Source organism: Vombatus ursinus, unplaced genomic scaffold (assembly GCF_900497805.2).
Source record: "Vombatus ursinus unplaced genomic scaffold, bare-nosed wombat genome assembly UNPS02014820.1, whole genome shotgun sequence".
NCBI lineage: Eukaryota > Metazoa > Chordata > Mammalia > Diprotodontia > Vombatidae > Vombatus > Vombatus ursinus.
Window position 1 is genome coordinate 23,577,966 of NW_020954598.1, and position 19,103 is coordinate 23,597,068.

Below are 19,103 nucleotides of genomic sequence, written 5' to 3' on the forward strand. Positions count from 1 at the left end.
TTCTAGTGCAGGGGAGGGGAATCTGGGCTGCACTTGAAGACGTGTTGTGGTCTGAGAGATTCAGAGACCCCTCAAAGACCAGAGTACAGGACAGGGTCTGGAACGAATTCTCAGATTCAAGCATTCTTTAAGTCAAGGTGGCAAAGATTTTTTGTTACGCTATACAGAGGGCAAGGATTTTCAAGGAACCTGCCATGGTGGACAGAGCTCCTTAGGGACCTTGCAACCCAACAGAAATGATGCTAAAGCTTATACAGGAAAAGTAGTGGATTATGTGCGAAGTATCCTAATTTGGTGATAATATACAACCCTGGTCACAGGTGTCATTCACTACTGGAAACCTTGGAGGGGGGGGGTTTCCTAAGGAGTGTGTTTTTGGTCTGTTATGTCTGAAACAAGATAGCTTTGGGAGTTGATGTCTATAGTTTGACCTCTGGATTGTATATGGTTAACTGTAGGCATCAGTACTTGATAGTTTTGCTGGTACAACATAGTCCTGTTCATACAAGGGAAGTTTACAGAGGTCAGTTTGTTCTTGTAACAGGGAGAGATAGTTTGCCTCATTGGGCCCACTCATGAGTTATTGCCAGAGGTAGGGTCCTTGGGCTGGGGGGAAACTGTCAGGGATAGTGTTTCTGAGGCCAGGGAGAAATACGATCTTGGAAGTGGGGTCTGAGTACAAGCATCCACGCACCCCATCAAACCTAGAGGGCCATATGTGGCCTTGGGGCAACAGGTTCCCCACCCCGTCCTTGTGCTTTCCCCTGTTGATTGTTTCCTATTTATCCTCTATGTAGCTTGTTTGTACATAGCCCATGTTGTCTTCTCTATTAGACTGTGACCTCCTGGAGGGTGGGGCTGTTTTTTGCCTTTCTTTGTGGAGCCCCAGTCCCAAAGGCCATTGGCTTGGGATTCTCTCCTCACTGGTGGAGATGAATGCCCTGTTCTCCATGAGGGACATGGTGGTGTTGGCCAGAATGAGAGTGTCTCCAGGCTCCTTCAGGACTCTACAAGCACCAAGTTGCTTCAGGTGTTTCTGGCTTCTAGTTGTTTTTTTTTTTTTTTCTAGATAAGATAAGTAGGTTTATTATGAGTGAAAGGAGAGGAAATGAGAGTTAAAGGTGAAGTGTAAGGATAGGAAGTCATATTTAAACTGTGAGATTTAAAAGTTCCAATTTTTGTCAATAACCTGTGTTTCTTGTGCTTCAACTCCATTTCTGCATATCTGATTCATCCACAGAATCTTTGTTACTGACAGTTTTGATTTCTTGGTTCCTTCCATTTCTCCATTTTAATCAATTATAATGGACATTGGCTCTGTCTGACTCTGCCATCTGCCTCAAGTCTTTATTTGGTTGTTTTAAGCATTCAGGCTTTGCCAGAATCTTGGAGAGTTCTCTGCTAGAGTGATCAGAATGATCATCGTCCCATACCAAATGTCCACCTATGGAAAAACAACAAAGTCCCCCAAGCAAAGAGAATGAGCATAATCCAACACCAGGAGCCAGTCCATGGCCTCATTTTCAGGTTCTCAACTCTTTCCCTTTACATCTAGAACTCAAAGAGCTGCAGACAACATGGTGACTTGGACACTAGCACAAAGGTGGGTTGGTTGCCCTTTCTTTTTTTTTTTATTTCAGCACATGATGCTTCAAACAAATTAGTATTAGTTGGGAGTCCTGGGGCAATTTCTTTCAGAAGTTCTTCTGGTGTTGTGAGTAGGAAGCTTTCCATTTCGAGTCCTTGGATTTTACATTCTCAGCAGGTCATAGTCTCTGCTACTTTCAGAATAAACTCTACAAAAGTACAGACTGGTGAGGCAGGGGACATTGAGATTTAGGGATGCTGGGACCCTGAAATATCGACAGCAAGAGACACGGATCCTGCCTGAATGAATTTGACCCAAGCCTTCTTTCAGCCAAAGACAAGGTTTATTAGAATATCCATTGTGGGTAGGTGAGATTTTAAGAACCCGCCATATTGGCCAGACTCCTAAGGAATCTAGCATTTGTATCACTAATGCAAGTGGGCCAGATTTTAAGAATCTGAGCCTGGCTTCTAGTTTCAAGAGGGAAGATGGAAGAAGTCAATCTTTTTTCAGGTTGCTAAAGAAAAGACTTTAGCAAAGACATGAGAGGAGATTGCAGTCTCCATCACGTCCCTATCCCCAGCTTGTTACACTACAGACTTTGGGCAACTTCCCCTTGGGTGAGATCTGGGACTCTCTCTTGTGAGAGTTCCTCTCTCTATTACCTGGCTTCCAATGGGAGAGCTCCTTTATTCTGTATTGTCTGGTATATATTCTTCTATGTATACTTTGTCTTATTTCTGTTTTGCTATCCAATTTGGATAAATGTGTTTTCTTAGCTAAGTGCTAAGTATACTCATTGTGGAACTGATGTTTTGTGGGAAAGGGATCAAACTTTGGATATAAAGCTCAGGGTACTACCTCCCACCCAGATACAGTAATCATTAGTTGTATTGAACCTGATCACATATCCCTTAGACTGAAAATATGTAAGAGAGCAGATAGATGTAATTCGAGCCTGGTACTCTCTCTTTCTGAGGGAAGCAGAGTGCCCTCTGGCCACATTTAGATAGGGTTTAGATATGGATTAGGGGGAAGAGGACCTTTTGATCTCCCAGAGAACACTTAAGGAGAATAGTCAGGGAAGGAATTGAATAATGACTAGTATTCTTTAATGTTAACTCCAAATTGTATTTTAACACATAACCTCTTTGTTATTTTTGTTGTTGTTCAGTCGTGCCCTACTGTTCATGACCCCATTTTGGGTTTTCTTTTTTTTTTATTTAATTTATTTTGAATTATCAACAATCACTTCTGTAAGCTTTTGAGTTTTAAATTTTTCTCCCCCTTCCTCCCCACCTCCCTCTCCAAGATGGCATGCAATCTGATATAGGCCATACATATACATTCCTATTAAACATATTTTCACATTAGTGATGTTGTGAGTAAGAGGAGGAACCACCAGAAAGAGGAAACAAAACACAACAGAAGAAAAAAAAATAGCAAATAGTATGCTTCGATCTGCATTCAAACTCCATAGCTCTTTCTCTGGATGTGGATAGCATTTTCCATCATGAGGCCTTCGGAGATGTCTTAGATCCTTGTATTGCTGAGAAGGGTTAAGTCTATCAATATTAGTCATTGCACATTGTGGTTGTTACTGTGTACAACATTCTCCTAGTTCTGCTCACTTCATTCAGCATCAGACCATACAAGTCTTTCCAGGTTTTTCTGAGGTCAGCCTGTTCGTCATTTCTTATTACACAATAGTATTCCATTACATTCATATACTACAACTTGTTCAGCCATTCCTCAATTGATGGGCATCCTCTCAATTTCCAATTCTTTGCCACCACAAAAAGAGCTGCTATAGATAATTTTGTACATGTGGGTCCTTTTCCCATTTGTATGATCTCTATGGTATATAGCCCTAGGAGCATTTTGGGTTTTCTTCACAAAAATACTGGAGTGGTTTGCCATTTCCTTTTCTAGCTCATTTTACAGAGGAGGAAACTGAGTCAAATAGCTAGTACATGTCTGAGGCCAGATTTGAACTCAGAAAGATGAGTCTTCCTGACTCTAGGCCCAGCACTCTCTCCACTAACTGACCCACACTAGATAAATGCTTGCAATTAAGTGTGAAATGATGAGGAGAGTTGGTCTACCTGACCGCAAAGTTCCCTTCTGGTTCTAGATTCTCTGACATTCTAAATTCCTGTCTCTGCTTTCCTTCTGAAAAATGGAAGGGAGGTTAAAGGGGAGAAGGGAGGCTTGATCATTGTATTATAGATGTGCTTTTGTTTAAAGAAAAATGCAATACTATCTTTTGGTTTTACATCACCTTTACATCACAGTAGCTGTGTGACCCTGGGCAAGTTACTTAACCCTGTCTGCCTCAGTTTCCTCATTGGTAAAATGAGCTGGAGAAGGAAATGGCAAACCACTCCAGTATCTTTGCCAAAAAAAAAACCTCAAATGGGGTCACCAAGAGCCAGACAGGAAGGGGCAGCTAGATGGCACAGGGAATAGAGGCCTGGTCCTGATTTATCTTCCTGAGTCCAAATCTGGCCTCAGACACTTACTAGCTGTGTGACCCTGGGCAAGTCATTAACTCTGTTTGCCTCAGTTTCCTCATCTGTAAAATGAGCTGGAGAAGGAAAAGGCAAACCACTGTAGTATCTTTGCCAAGAAAACCCTAAATGGGGTCACAAAGAGCCAAACATGACTGAAAGGACCGAGCCAACAACAACGTTGGGTGGGTGCGTAAAGGACAGTGCCCCAAGCCACAACTCTAGCAAATAGCAGAACTAGGATTCAAACTCGGGTCCTCAAACTCCAGAGCCAGACCAAATCACAGGGCCCTGACCAACCGCCACAGGGCCAGGCCTTGGCACAGCCTGGAGCGGGAGCCGGGCCTCTGGTGCTCACGAAGGGCTGTTTCCAGGAGCCTGGCCTTGCCACTCTTAGAGGGCTGAGACAGGAGAGCCGCCAGCCAGGTGGGAGCCTTCCTCCCCTAGGCCACGCCCCTGAGCACCGAGCGAGGCTGCTGGGGATTGCCGGGCCTCGAGCAGCTCTTGGACTACAATTCCCACAATGCAATCCGAGGGAAGGTTGGGCCGAGTCGCTGGAAACTGACCTTTGGGAGGAGAAGTGGTTTTGCACTGTTTTCCTGGCTGGGCTGGAGATGAACAGGATGGTCCAAGCTGCGGCAGTTCCAGAGGTGGCCAGAGGTCAGCAGTTAGGCAGCCACCATGGTCAGGGGCTGGGGGAGTGAGCTCTGCTGGGGCCTGGCATCCCTCGATCAATAGGTGGGCCCTGTCCGGGCCCCTCCGGCTTCCGGGGAATCTGGCTAAGGGCAGTGCTTTACCTGCCCGCCCCCTTCTTGGAGCAGAAGCCAGGTGGGTGTGCCCGCCCCTGTTTGTGGGCTCTGGGAGGGAGGAGGGACGGGCAGGGGCTGCAGCTGGACTCGCCCTCCACTGACTCCATGGGCCTGTAGGGCACTTCTGGGCGGGGGAGGGGATGAGGCGCACACCTGCCTTGCCAGGTGGGGGCTTCCGGGCCCTCCCCAAGGTGAACAGCTCACCCAAACTGAGGCTCCCAAGATCAGTCTTTGGCCCGGCTTAGCACTGGGGCATTCTGGCTTCTCACAAAGGTGAGAATCATAGGATCTGGAACTGAAAGGGACTTGAGAGGTCATTTCCAGACCAACCCCCTCATTTTATAGATGCGGAAATTAAGGTTTATAAGAGGAAATGACTTGCTCAAGGTCACACACGTAACAAGTAGGAGAGTGAACGTCTGAGCCCAGGTAATTCAAACTATATGCTGTTTTCTTTGTGGAGAAGGAAAGGGCAAACCACTCCAGTATCTCTGCCAAGAAAACCTCATATCCAGTGCAGTTTCCACCAGTGCCAGGCATGGCATTCCCCCTCCCCCTCCTCCCAACCACAGCCCCCTTAAAAGAATAGGGGAGAAGCTGGAGCAGGGCAAGAGGGGGGAAGCTCCTGGGAGCCCTGGGCCGTAGGGGCTACGCTGACTCCCTCAGGAATACCAGAGTGACCTCGAATCCATTCAGAAAAGCCAGCTCCCTTTGTCAATGAAGGGAGTGGTCTGTCCTCCCAGAGGAGGCAGGGCTGAGCAGGCATGCTGGTAACAGATTTCCTGCATCCCAGCCCAAGGCCTCACCTGAGCCCCTGGAGGCCACCCTGCCCTGCTCCACCTTTCTTGTACATATTTACCCTCCAGCTGCGCCCCAGCCAAGCCACCTTTCTTGTTAGTCTGGGATTGGCCTCTTCTCCCATTCCTCAGGAAGGATTACTTTCCTCTTGTACAGAATGAGGTAGCTGGACTAGATTACTTCTGGGTTTGCTTCTAATTCTGAAAGTCGATGTTTCATAGGAGAAGGCCTTATGGGAAGCCAGCACTGAGGCCCCATATTATCTTTTGTGTGAGTTCCTACACTGTAACACCCTTTTTAACCAAAAAAGATGTATTTTGGAAACTTTGTTGCCAGAGGTAGAAAGAACATAGGGAAGGGTACATGCTGAACTGTGAGGATACTCCTTTGTGCCCTGGCAGGAAACTGCTTCCCTCTCTTTCAAGAATGGGTTTGATTAAATGACATTCAAGGTCCCTCCTAAATCAGGGATTTGGGGAGTCTTGGAGTTGAGCCCCAAAGCCAGAAGGGGTACGTGTGTAGGGGTGTGGAAGAGCTGGGGAGAGAGTGTCTCTATACCATTTTAACCAGGCTAGAAACATTTCCCTAAAGCGACTAGAGAAAAATCAACCTATTTTGAAGAGACCAGCCAAGTAACCTATTGATTAGCATGCGGGGTGGGGAAGGAAGGAGAAAATGGGGGGAAGGGGTGGTACAAGAAAGCACTGAGCTCTCCCAGAAGAGAATTAGCTTTGAAGCCATCTGCCCACCCCCTGAGCCATCTGGCTGGGCCTAGTGAGAACTCCAACCCTTGACCCTCAGAAGGGCTTTACCCTTAGGGAATTTATTTCTTTGTTGTGGCTGGGACTGGATCTCTCTCTCTCTCTCTCTCTCTCTCTCTCTCTCTCTCTCTCTCTCTCACACACTGTTTATCTATGTAGAAGTGTATTTATTCTAGGAAAGAGCCTGTTCCTGGCCTCTCTGCTTAGAAGAGAGCTTGGTCAACAATTCACTTCCACTCAACAAATAAATGTACAGTGGAAATGGTCCCTATCCTCAACGGGCTTGCTTTCTACTGCCGCTTCAGAGAATCAATGACTGTGGCTGGATCATAGAGTGTGTTGGAAGTAGTACAAGATGGATGGCAGTACATTGCAAAGGGAGAAGGCTTCTTGGAGGAGATAGCATTTGAACTAGGTCTTTTTTTTAAGTTTATCTTATTATATATATGTCTTTTGATTTTACATCTCATTTATTTTTCAATTATATCCTTCCTTACGATGCAAGAATAGGATGGGGAAGAAGATTTGGTGGCTTTTTACCATGCTCAGTGTGCCATCTCTTGTAATAAATATTTTTTAAAATTAATTTATTTTGATTTATCAACAATCACTTCCATATGCTTTTGAGTTTAAAATTTTTCTCCCCCTCCCTCCCCACCACCCTCCCCAAGACAGTGCAAAATCTGATACAGGCTATACATATACATTCCTATTAAACATATTTTCACATTAGTGATGTTGTAAATAAGAATTAGAACCAATTGGAGGAACCACCAGAAAGGGGAAACAAAACTCAACAGAAGGGAAAAAAGTAGCAAAAATTATGCTTTGATCTGCATTCAAACTCCATAGATCTTTCTCTGGATGTGGATGTCATTTTCCATCATGAGGCCTTTGGAGATGTCTTAGATCCTTATATTGCTGGGAAGGGTTAAGTTTATCAGTATCAGTCATCGCACAACATGGCTGTTATTGTATACAACTTTCTTCTGGTTCTGCTCACTTCACTCAGCATCAGACCATACAAGTCTTTCCAGGTTTTTCTGAAGTCAGCCTGTTTATCATTTCTTATAGCACAATAGTATTCCATGTAATGAATATTTTTAAAGAATTAAGGAGATAACCCCCAATATGTTGAGTATGATTGATAGCCTGTGTAATATTCCAGGCCCATGGTCACCATGCCTTCGATGAAGAGAAAATAGTTTGAAGCGGATCTTGAAGGACCAGTAGTTTCAACAAACAGAGATAGAGTGAGGATGTACATTCCAAGAACAACGAAAGAGAAGGAAGCATCTGATGGGCTGTGTTGGTAGGATTTTCTAGGCAAGTCATCACCAGTAGCCCTGTAAGGGGGAAAGATTTGCTCTTAGGCTCCCTGATGCACCAGGTATCCTCCTAGCCTATGGCATTCTAGAAAGGAGATGGGCAGCTCCTTCATGCAATCAGGTTTTTACAAGTGGGTTAGTAACAAGTAGATTTAGTACTGGGTATCATTTCCTCTACATTGTCAAATAAGACTTTTCATATTAATTCCTCCCTTTCTTGAACAATAAACAATGAACAATCTAGAAAAGGCAAAACACTCTAGTGTCTTTGCCAAGAAAACCACACACAGGCGGTCACAAAGAGTTGGATGTGGCTGAAAAACCACTAAACAACAACTCTTGAACAAAGCTCATTGTGCACGAGTATTTTATTTTATCAATGATTAGCTGTAGATTATCTGCTCTAGTGGAGGGAAATAGAGGCATGGAGTAGACAGATGTACATTTGGGGGGTGAAAATCTATGTATGTAAGCTGAGAGGGCCGTTAGAACACAGAATATCAAAGCTAGAAGGCCTTTAGAACCTAAATTATCAGAGTTTAAGAGGGTCCTTAGAACCCAAATTATCAGAGCTTAAGAAGGCCCTTAGAACATAGCACATAGAACGTCAGAACTGGAAGGGACCTTAGAGTATAGAATCTCAGGGCTAGAGTTTGCCTTACAACATAAAATGTCAGAGCTTGGAGGAACTTTAGAACATAGAAGGTCAGAGATGGGACAGTCCTTGGAGATCAGATCCAGTCACCTCGTTTTATCAATGAGGACACTGAGACCCTGAGAAGGGATGGATCATACAGTGAGTAGGTGGATGGAAGGGCTTAGGCTGGAGCCCAGATCTCCTGACTTTAAGTCCAGGCCTCATTCAACCACGCAACAGAATATCATCTCAACAGCTCCAAATAAACTGTGTCCCAGCACAGTCCTCTGATGGTTCTTTCTCTCGTTGGTTCCTGGGAACAGGTTAACAGGGATATGGCTGCCGATGTACATAAGAAGAAAAGCTGGGAAACCACCAATGGTACCTTGGTCCCCTCCGATGGGCAGAGCTCAGAGCGGTCAGAGAGCCCAACTCCAGGACTGGCCCAGGGAACAGAACCAGGTAAAGCAGTTGCAGGGGTGGCCTGTAGGCAGATGGCGACGGCACCCTGGGACATCCTAATTCAAACCAGTTCCTCCTATGACTTTTCAGCTCTGTGCAGGGGATAGAGCCTTGAAATAATCATAGCTTTTTATAATATTAGCTAATGTTTATATTGTACATTTTAAAAAAAAGTTTTCCCTCCTTTGGTCTTTATAACTGCTCAGCGAGGGAGGTAATGTGAGTATGATTATCTCCACCCTGTAGGTGAAGAAACAGAGGTTCAAAGATGTGAATCATTTGGCCAGCGTCCCCCAGCTAGTAAGGGACAGATCTGGGATCCAAACTCAGGTCTTCTGCCCCCAAGGTCCATGGCCATTTGCATTGAATTATGATGTTTCTCATCCTGAGTGGAAAGGAAGGACTCAGAGGCAGACCTCATCAGCTTCATTCTCCCAGCTCTTCCTTTGCTATCATCACAGCACAGAAGCAGCCTCAGGGTCACCAGGTAACCTCTAGACTTGCCTAGATGGAGCAGGCATTCTGTGTCAGACTTTGGACCTGAAGAAACCCAGGGTTCCAACCCTGGGGCATGCAAATGGTTAATGCCAGCAGCAGGATGGCTTCTCTTCCTGTGGGGGAAGATTTCCTGTAGACCTTAGGGGACCCAGGCATGCCCTACCTCCTCCACTGAGATAACAGACTGATCAGGCATGCAGACGGGGACTTCCCCAGACAGGACTTTGCGGGGGAAGGGGCATCATGACAATGGAATGGAATAGACTATCCTCTTCTTCATCTCCTCCTTTGAGAGAGCAAAAAGAACCAGGCACAGTGGTTTGGGGCAGGTGTCTTGAGTTCATAAAGGGACAGAGAATAGCCATTCCTCTTTTTTTGTGTGTGTGAGGCAATCAGGGTTAAGTGACTTGTCCAGGGTCACACAGCTATTAAGTGTCAAGTGTCTGAGGCCAGATTTGAGCTCAGGTCCTCCTGACTCCAAGGCTGGAGCTTTATCTACTACGCCACCTAGCTGCCCTTCACTCCTCTCTTGACATAAGGAAAATCACCTGAATTTTTAAAAATTTCACTGCACAAGTACAGGATAGGGGAGGCAGAGCTAAACAAAGTTTCACATGAAAAAGATCTGATGGTTTTAGTGGACTGCAAGCTCAGTATAAGTCAGCAGCTGACAAGATAGCCAAAAAACGAATGCAGCCTTAAGCAGCATTAATAATAATAATAATAATAATAATAATAATAATAGCTAGCATTTAGATAGGCCCTTCTATATGCCAAGCGCTTTACAAATATTTCATTTGACTCTCGAAACAACCCTGTTGTTGTGATATTTATTATTCCCATTTTACAGGTGAGGATACTGAGGCAAACAGAGGTTCAGTGACTTGCCTACCATCACTCAGTTAGCAAATATCTGGGGTCGGATTTGAACTCAAGGTCTTCTTGACTCCAGACCCAGTGTTCTATTCCCAGTCCCACCTTGCTGCCTCAACATAGAACATTAACCTAGAGGCAGAGGGTCTAAAACAGGGAAGTTTTAGGGTGTACCCATCCTCTGCCTTGGTTAGAGCACATCAGTTCAGTTTTAGGAAGGATGCTGACAAAGTAAGGGAATTCCAGGATGACGAGGCAACTGAAAATGAAATTGTACGTGACTTGGCTGAAGAACCTGCAGGAACCCTTAGCCTAGACTAGAGGAAATGATCCAGGGGAGGCTATGCCAGCTGTCTTAGATTATCTGAAGGGCTGTCATCTACAAGCTGCTTCCCCCCCCCCCCCCCCCCCCCGCCCCGTGAGGCAATCAGGATTAAGTGACTGGCCCAAGGTCACACAGCTAGTGAGTGTAATGTGTCGGAGGCCAGATTTGAACTTAGTTCCTCCTGATTCCAAGGCTGGAGCTCTATGCATAGTGCCACCTAGTTGCCCCTACAAGCTGCTTTTGTGTCCTCCCTGAGAAGCAATGGGTAGAAGTTGTAGACAAACCAATTCGACTTGGTCTGTGGAAAACTTCCTCACCATGAGAGCTATTTCAAAGAGGAATTCACCGTGTTGGGAGGCAGTAAGCACCTCGGCTCACCCCCTCAGGTTTTCACATAAAAGCTGGATGGCCACTTTTGGAGGCAATTGTGGAGGGATTCTTACTCATTCACTAAACTAGATGTCCTCCAAAGTCCCTTCTAGATTTGAGATTCTGTGACCAGGTGAAGTCCTTTTCCATCCTTCCTCGTATCACAGTCTCACCACACGTGCACTGGGGGTGGCAGTATATTTTTAGGATGAGGAAGTGAGTTCTGGACCCCACTAATGCATCAGCTGCCAGAGAAAACATAGATAAGATAAATTCAGCCCCAAGTCCTATGTCTTAAGGCCAGCCGTCTCCCTTGCCATCCCCTGAGGCCTGTCAGAAATCATCCTTAATTCTACCTACCCCTTGAGGATGGGGACAGGGGCCTGACAGAGAATAAACAGTGAATGTTGAGAAGAAATGTGTGAAGTGCTGGTCAGAGTCACCTCTCAGTCAGAGACTCTCAGTGTCTCCGTCTCCACACTGATGGAGAATAGCTACACAGCTGATGTCAAAGCGTGGGTAATCAGAGTTATACCCCAGAGTCATGGGATGATAAACTTAGAGCTGGAGGGTCCCTTAGAGATTATTTGGTTCAGCCCTCTCATTTTACAGCTGAGAAAACTGAGGCGTGTTCAAGGGCACACAGCTAGTAAATAGCAGAGTTGAAACTCAAACCTAGGTCTTGGGGCTCTTTCCACTATATCGTGGTACCTCTGCAAAAGGAATTTCTGACTGGCTTAGGAAAGCACCATAGATAGGACTGAATGTTGGTTTGGTTGTGGGTTTGTTTGGCAGGGGAAGCACAAAATATCTCCTTTCCTGTTCTCTTTTTTGGCCATCATCCCCTGAGATTCCCTATGCATAGGCTGATTAATGAGGGGGTGAAAAGCTGCACAGAAGCAACTGTCTGATGAGGGCATCAGTCCCGTGATTGTGGTTAAGCCACAATGTAGATAATGAAGAGTTGGCTGAATGAGGATATGTCCCTCTCCTGAGAGTCTGGCTTTTTGGTTGGCAGGGGCCGGCCAGGAAGGTGCCATGTTTGTCCATGCCCGTTCTTATGAGGACCTGACAGAGTCTGAGGATGGGGAGGCCACAGGGGGCAGTCCTGAGGAAGGAACCAGTGCCCAGCCTCGGGCCACAGCAACGGACATGCGGCAGATCAGCAAAGACTTCAGTGAGCTGAGCACTCAGCTGACGGGTGTGGCCCGGGACTTGGAAGAGGAGATGCGACCAGAGCCTGAGGACTCTTCCGAGTCCTCAGGATCTGGGGAATGGAAGGCCTCAGAACCCCTGAGGGAGGGAGAGGCCGGGGACGGGGATGAGGAGGATGCAGCCGAGACGTGGCGGCTGCACCAGAAGCATATCTTTGTGCTAAGTGAGGCAGGGAAGCCTGTTTACTCCCGTTATGGCTCAGAGGAGGCGCTGTCCAGCACGATGGGGGTCATGGTGGCTCTGGTGTCCTTCCTGGAGGCTGACAAGAATGCCATTCGCTCCATCCATGCAGGTAAGGCCTGCCTAGGGAAGGGCATGAGACTCTCAGTGGCTTGGGGAGAGCCCTATGGAAGAGGGAGTAGCAGAGGTGGCCTCTCGCAGTCCCGTTGGAGATCCCTGGCCAACCCCCTGGAGGCTGTAATGGGAAGCTTCTTCCTTGCATTTCTCCCTGGTTCCCCTCTGGACACGTTCAGTTTATATCATTCATCAGATTAGCCCTGTGCTCACAGGTCTGGGAAGGGGGCTGTTCTTGTGGACCCCATCTGACGGGGAATATGTAACCTTGTCTTCAGGAATCCCTCAAATTAATGGATAGACACAACCCACCCTCTACAGGTTTCCCTAGTCTGCCAGGAAAGAGATGACCCCTTCTCCTGACACATTCTTTATCTAAAGGGTAGACATGGTCCCTGCCTTCAGGGAGTCCCCGGTCTGAGTGGGAAACACAGGACCTAGCCTTAGGAAGTCCCTAATCTGAGGTGAGACATATGATCCTGGTCCCCAGTCAGTAGCTGGTCTTAGGGGGAGACAACCTCTGCCCTCAGGGTGCCTCATTTTGGGAAGAGACATAGATCCTACCCTCAGGGAGCTCCCAGGTCACGTACACACAAATGCTTTGAGACCCATAAATAAACTGAGCAAATAATGAAGAGACACAGAGTTGAGGAGTGAGGTGAGGGGGTGGGGGTGGGACAGTGGGGATTAATCAGGGAATGCTTCTTAGAAAAGATGAGGGACCATGGACTGCAAAGAGCAGTGGGAAGGCATTTAAGGTAGGGGGAAAGTCCCGGGCAGTCACCAGTGCAGGCACTAGTGACCCCATGGCACGTGGTAGGAAGAAGATAAGCCTCACTGAAGCTAGAGGCTAGCCCCTGGGAAGTCAGGGATCTCTGAGAGCCTTGAAGGTTAGATTGAGAAGCCTTTTACACCAATACAACCAACATTTATTAAATATCACCTGAATGCTGAGTTCTGTGCTCAGGGCTTGGGTGGATACAAAATGAAATCAGATGTTGTCTTTGCCCTCAAGGAGCTCACAGTCCAGTAGAAAGGTAAGAAAGAAACAGATTAATTTTCATAAACAATCGCACGTGGCAAGCATATCAGTGGGCAAGCATATCAAAAAGACCAGTGACCAAGAGGGGGATCAGGAATGACTTCCTGGAGGAGGTGGTTTTTGAATTGGGCTTTAACAGGTGGGTAGAAATTCAACAGGCAAAGATGAGAAGAGGGGATTTTTCCATCTGGGGGCTACAATGGACCCTTGAGCAGAAGAGTGACCTCCCTCTCATCTGGCTGTTTTTTCTCCTCCTTGTCCCTCTGCCAGATGGCTATAAGGTGGTGTTTGTCCGCCGGAGCCCCCTGGTGCTGGTGGCTGTGGCCCGCACACGCCAGTCAGAGCAGGAAATAGCTCAGGAGCTGTTATACATCTATTACCAGATCCTCAGTCTGCTCACCTGGACCCAACTCAATCACATCTTCCAGCAAAAGCAAAATTATGACCTGCGTCGCCTGCTCTCGGGTTCTGAGCGCATCACTGACAACCTCCTGCAGCTCATGGCCCGGGACCCCAGCTTCCTGATGGGGGCTGCCCGCTGCCTGCCCCTGGCAGCTGGCGTGCGGGATGCTGTGAGCACCAGCCTGCAGCAGGCCCGGGCCAAGAGCCTCGTCTTTTCCATCTTGCTATCCCGGAATCAGCTGGTGTCTCTGGTGCGGAAGAAGGACCAGTTCCTTCACCCCATCGACCTCCACCTTCTCTTTAACCTCATCAGCTCCTCATCCTCCTTTCGAGAGGGAGAGGCCTGGACACCCATCTGCCTCCCCAAATTCAACTCAGGGGGCTTCTTCCATGTGCACATCTCCTACCTGGAGCCAGACACGGACCTGTGCCTGCTCCTGGTCTCCACTGACCGAGAGGACTTCTTCACGGTCTCAGACTGCCGCCGCCGTTTCCAGGAGCGGTTGAAAAAGCGTGGGGCCCATCACATGCTGAGGGAAGCACTACGCACCCCCTTCTACAGTGTGGCCCAAGTGGGCATCCCAGACCTTCGCCACTTCATCTACAAGTCCAAGAGCTCAGGGCTTTTCACCAGGTGAGAGGTGCCCCTCCCCATCAGATACTGCCAGACCATTGAAGGCATAGTATGGACGGACTTGGTCACAGACCAGTGCTTGTGCCTTGGGATTACCAACAGGACAAGGTATTCATTGGGCTCTGAGATTGAGGGAAAGGGTATAAGGGAAGGCAGGATGAGGTAAGCCAAAAACTAAAGCATTCAGGCCTGTTAGAGGCTAAAGCTGAGACAGGACTGAGTCATAAGACAGAACTTCCCAGAGTTACTAGAGTATGTGCCCCCTGGGAGAATAGTGACAAGTCCCATTTCTGTGTAACTTTAAGGTTTACAAAACACTCTTTTAAAAACTTTCTATTAATTTATTTATTTTTAATTTTCAACATTCACTTCCATAAGATTTTGAATTCTAAATTTTCTCCCCCTCTCCAAGACGGCATGCAATCTGATATAGGCTCTACTTATACATTCATATTAAACATATTTTCACATTAGTCATGTTGTAAAGAAGAATTAGAGCCAATGGGAGGAACCACAAGAAAGAAGAAACAAAACTGAACAAAACAAAAAAAAAAGGGAGCAAATAGTATGCTTCTATCTGCATTCAGACTCTAAAGTTCTTTCTCTGGATGTGGATAGCATTTTCCATCATGAGTCTTTTGGAGTTGTCTTATATCCTTATATTGCTGAGAAGAGCTGAGTCTATCAAAGTCAGTCATCGCACAACATGGCTGTTACTATGTACAATGTTGTTCTGGGTCTGCTCGCTTCACTCAGCATCAGTTCATATAAATCTTTCCAGGTTTTTCTGAAGCCTTGCCTGCTCATCATTTCTTATAGCACAATAGTATTCTATTACATTCATGTACCACAACTTGTTCATCCATTCCCCAATTGATGGGTGTCCTCTCAATTTCCAATTCTTGGCCATCACAAAAAGAGCTGCTATAAATATTTTTGTACCTGTGGGTCCTTTCCTCATTTGTATGATCTCTTTGGGATACAGCCCTAGAAGTGCTATTGCTGGGTCAAAGGGTATGCACATTTTTATAGCCCTTTGGGCATAGTTCCAAATTGTTTTCCAGAATGGTTGGATCAGTTCACAACTTCACCAACAATGCATTAGTGTTCCAGTTTTCCCACATCTTCTCCAGCATTTATCATTTTCCTGTTTTGTCATGTTAGCCAGTCTGATAGGTGTGATGTAATACCTCAGAGTCATTTTGATTTGCATTTCTCTAATCAATCATGATTTAGAGCATTATAAAACACTTTTTAAAAAATAGCCATGAGAGGCACATTGTATAAGTATTATTATCCCCATTTTGTAGAATGAATGAAAAGATACTTGTTGAGCTTGTTAATGTATAAAGCACTGGAAATATAAACAGAAAATTGAGACATGGGGGAGAGAATACTTATGGGAGGGTTTAGCCATAAAGAAGATGGCAAGGCCCAGTGGTCTTTAGGGGACGACTGCAGGCCAGATGGTAATGTATAGGCCTACACAGGATAATGGCCCAGACCAGAATTGGGGAACCTGCAGCCTTGAGGCCACATGTGGCCCTCTGGGCCCTCAAGTGCGGCCCTTTGACTGAATCCTAACTTCACACAACAAATCCCCGTAATAAAAGGATTTGTTCTATAAAACTTGGACTCAATCAAAAGGCCACACCCAAGGACCTAGAAGGCCACATATGGCCTCAAGGCCTCAGGTTCCCCACCCCTGGCCCAGACTGTTTAAGCCATACATCCAATGTCACAGAACTAAAAAGTATCTGAACCAGGATTTAAACCATGGTCTCCAGACTCCAAAGTGGTGGGATTTCCACTATCCTATGTTACTTTTCTGCACTTTTGGCATGTCCCACTGTGGGAGGGACTGTTCCAGGAAATCAGGGCCCTGAAGGCTTTGGAGTCCAGACACCTAGGTTTGAATCCTGCCTTCAATACTTAGTAGTTATGTGATTGTATTTTTTTTCTCTCTGAGCTGCCTTGTCTGCAAAATGGGAACAATAGGCCTTGTTCTGTCCACCTTACTGGTGGGAGGCAAAAGCTTTCCATACCTTTAAAGTGTCCTAGAAATGACCAGTGACTGTTACTGCTGAAGGGGAGAGTATATCCCACCATGGAGGGATGATCTGGGCTCCCCATGTCCCCTCGTTCTCCTCCACAACCCCACAAGTACACACACATGTAGATGTTTAAATACACTCACTTTTCTGTCACAAGCCACAAGTTGTATGCTAACAGAACTTAGTCTGAGGAGGGGCCTTCTCCCCGGGAGACCCAGGAATACCTGCCGCCCCCGTTCCCTTAAGTGGAGAAGAATAAGAAAAGGGCTGGACAGCAAAAGCAAGATCTTAAATGAGTAGGGGAGCAGGTAGGGAAAAGAGGAAGGAGGATTGGGGAATGGTCGTATGATATTTATTGTTATTATTCTCATTAATATAATTTATATAGTGTTTTAAGGTTTTCAGAGCTCTTTATATAATCTCCTTTGATCCCTACAACCCTGCGGGGTAAGTGCTATTGCTATCCCCATTTTACAGATGTGGAAATTGAGGCTGAAAGGTTAAGTGACTTTAAACTCTGAGTTAAGTCTCCGCGTAATTCCCTCTAATTCCCTTTGTAAATCTGTCTTACTATATAGCACCCTGCACAGCCAGGCAGGTGCTTGGTAAGTCTTGGTGAAAATGAGGAAGACTATGAGCCTTATAGCTAGAAGGGACCTTAGAGATCAGCTCCTACCAAACCTTCCGACATGAGGAAACTGAGGCTCAGACTTGCCTAAAGGCACATAGGCAGTAAAGAACAGAGTGTCCCTCGAACACCCAGTCTGAATGCAGAGTTACGGCCTCCCCTTCACATAGGCCTCCTGTGACGCGGGAGTCGTGCTCAAAGGAGATCATGTAAATAAATCAGTTTGTACACTCAAAGTGCTGTGTAAACATGAGAGATGTGGTGCTGGTGGTAATCTCTTCTCTTGGGGAGCTCATGTTTGGATGGAGGCTACAGAACACACACACACACACACACACACACACACACACAGTAGCTCCTTTTTCTTCAGAACTTAAGGGTTAACAAAGGCTTTTCCTACAACCCTATAAGGCAGTACAAGGATGATTATTCCCATTTTAGAGATGAGGAAACTGAGCCTCAGAGAGGGAGAGATTTGACCAAGGTCCTACAGTGAGTCAGTATCAAGGGGAGAGTTTGAATTCAGGTCTTTTGACTTCAAATAATGGTATGTTTTTCAGAATACCTTTCTTATACACACAGTCACGCACTCACACACTCAAACACACAAACGCTTTGCCTTGTGTAGCCTTGGGCAAGTCACGTAAACCCTCTGTGCCTCAGTTTCCACATCTGTAAAACGAGGGGGCCGGACAGGATGATCTGGTCTCGCCTAGCTCCAGATCCATGATCCTGCGAGTCTCACTTTTCCCTTCCTGTCTGTTTCCTCCCTAGCCCAGAGATCGAGGGTCCATATGCAAGTGAGGAGGAACAGGAGAGACTGTTGGGCCTTTATCAGTACCTGCACAGCCGCGCCCACAATGCCTCCCACCCCCTCAAAACCATCTACTACACAGGACCCAATGAGAACCTTCTGGCCTTGGTAAGGGGCAGAGGGCAGGATGGCCCTTCCCTCCCACTGCCTGGGATCCATTCGGTGTGGGTCATCAGTCCTGAGAGACTGGGGCACCAGGGTGAAAGCCCTGCCCGCTGGGCTGTGTGTAGAGGGGAGATTGGGTGCAGAGGGGGGATGGTGATGTTTGCCCTTGGGGGTACTGGCTTCCTCATGAAGCTGACTCTATTCCCTTTCCCCAGTGATTCAGAAACAGCTTCCCTCTCTCCCCTATGGTGGTCTGTGACCCATCCTTCCCTCTCTTAGGTGACAGGAGCCTTTGAGCTGTATATGTGCTACAGTCCCTTGGGTACCAAGGCGTCCGCCATCAGTGCTGTTCACAAGCTGATGCGGTGGATCCGGAAGGAGGAGGACCGGCTATTCATTCTCACTCCTCTGACGTACTGATGGACGCTGGGCACGGCTGGGCACGGCTGGGACCCCCACCTCCCACAGAGGGGCCAGACGGGTGGGGAGTGCAGAGGGAGGCTGGGAGGGCTTGGGGGGGGCCATCCCTGGATTTTGTGTTTGCATTAAAGAGTGGATGTCTGAAGCCATCGTTGTCTGCTCCCAGTGTCCACAGGGGTCTCACAGGATCTTGCCATGGGTTTGATCTGCCTTAAGAATGCTGCCTGTACCAGCTCCCCATCGGGGAGCCCACCGTGTCTTCCCCTCACTGTACACTTCTGTGTTCCATACCCCCTGTGTACACGCGTACCCACACACAGGTGCCCGGCACCCATCCTGCAAGCACACCCACACACTAATCCCTGAACTGCATTGTGTCCTCATGTATACATGAACACCTGCTGAGAGCCCTCAGGCCCACACTGCTCATACCTGCTCATGCCGGCCCTTGCCTACCACCACCAATGGCATATACCCGTGCTACCTACGATAAATAGCTATTCTCTTATTAAACACCCACAGTGTACAAGGGAGATA

General features: G+C 46.9%; 1 protein-coding gene across 4 annotated transcripts; it reads left to right on the plus strand.

Annotated features, from left to right (window-relative positions):
- The first annotated feature begins 4,618 nt into the window (after positions 1-4,618).
- MON1A (MON1 homolog A, secretory trafficking associated) lies at positions 4,619-18,676 on the plus strand. 4 transcript variants are annotated; one of them, XM_027837255.1, is made up of 7 exons: positions 4,619-4,926; positions 8,755-8,893; positions 9,140-9,380; positions 11,977-12,465; positions 13,780-14,545; positions 18,002-18,149; positions 18,426-18,676. In XM_027837255.1, the coding sequence occupies exons 2-7, from the start codon at positions 8,777-8,779 to the stop codon at positions 18,564-18,566; spliced, it is 1,902 nt and encodes a 633-aa protein (XP_027693056.1). In that variant the 5' UTR covers positions 4,619-4,926; positions 8,755-8,776; the 3' UTR covers positions 18,567-18,676. The 4 variants fall into 4 exon arrangements, with proteins under 4 accessions (XP_027693056.1, XP_027693057.1, XP_027693058.1 ...); XM_027837256.1 differs by having other exon boundaries at positions 4,619-4,758; XM_027837257.1 differs by lacking the exon at positions 9,140-9,380 and having other exon boundaries at positions 18,426-18,675.
- The last annotated feature ends 427 nt before the right edge of the window (positions 18,677-19,103 follow it).

What these genes read in the sequence shown, in the direction of transcription:
- MON1A (XM_027837255.1), top strand. Translation starts at nt 8,777, where the DNA reads ATGTACATAAGAAGAAAAGCTGGGAAACCACCAATGGTACCTTGGTCC. An exon ending in AGCAGCCTCAGGGTCACCAG is followed by an intron (nt 9,381 to 11,976) that starts GTAACCTCTAGA and finishes TTTGGTTGGCAG; the next exon opens with GGGCCGGCCAGGAAGGTGCC. An exon ending in AGCTCAGGGCTTTTCACCAG is followed by an intron (nt 14,546 to 18,001) that starts GTGAGAGGTGCC and finishes TTTCCTCCCTAG; the next exon opens with CCCAGAGATCGAGGGTCCAT.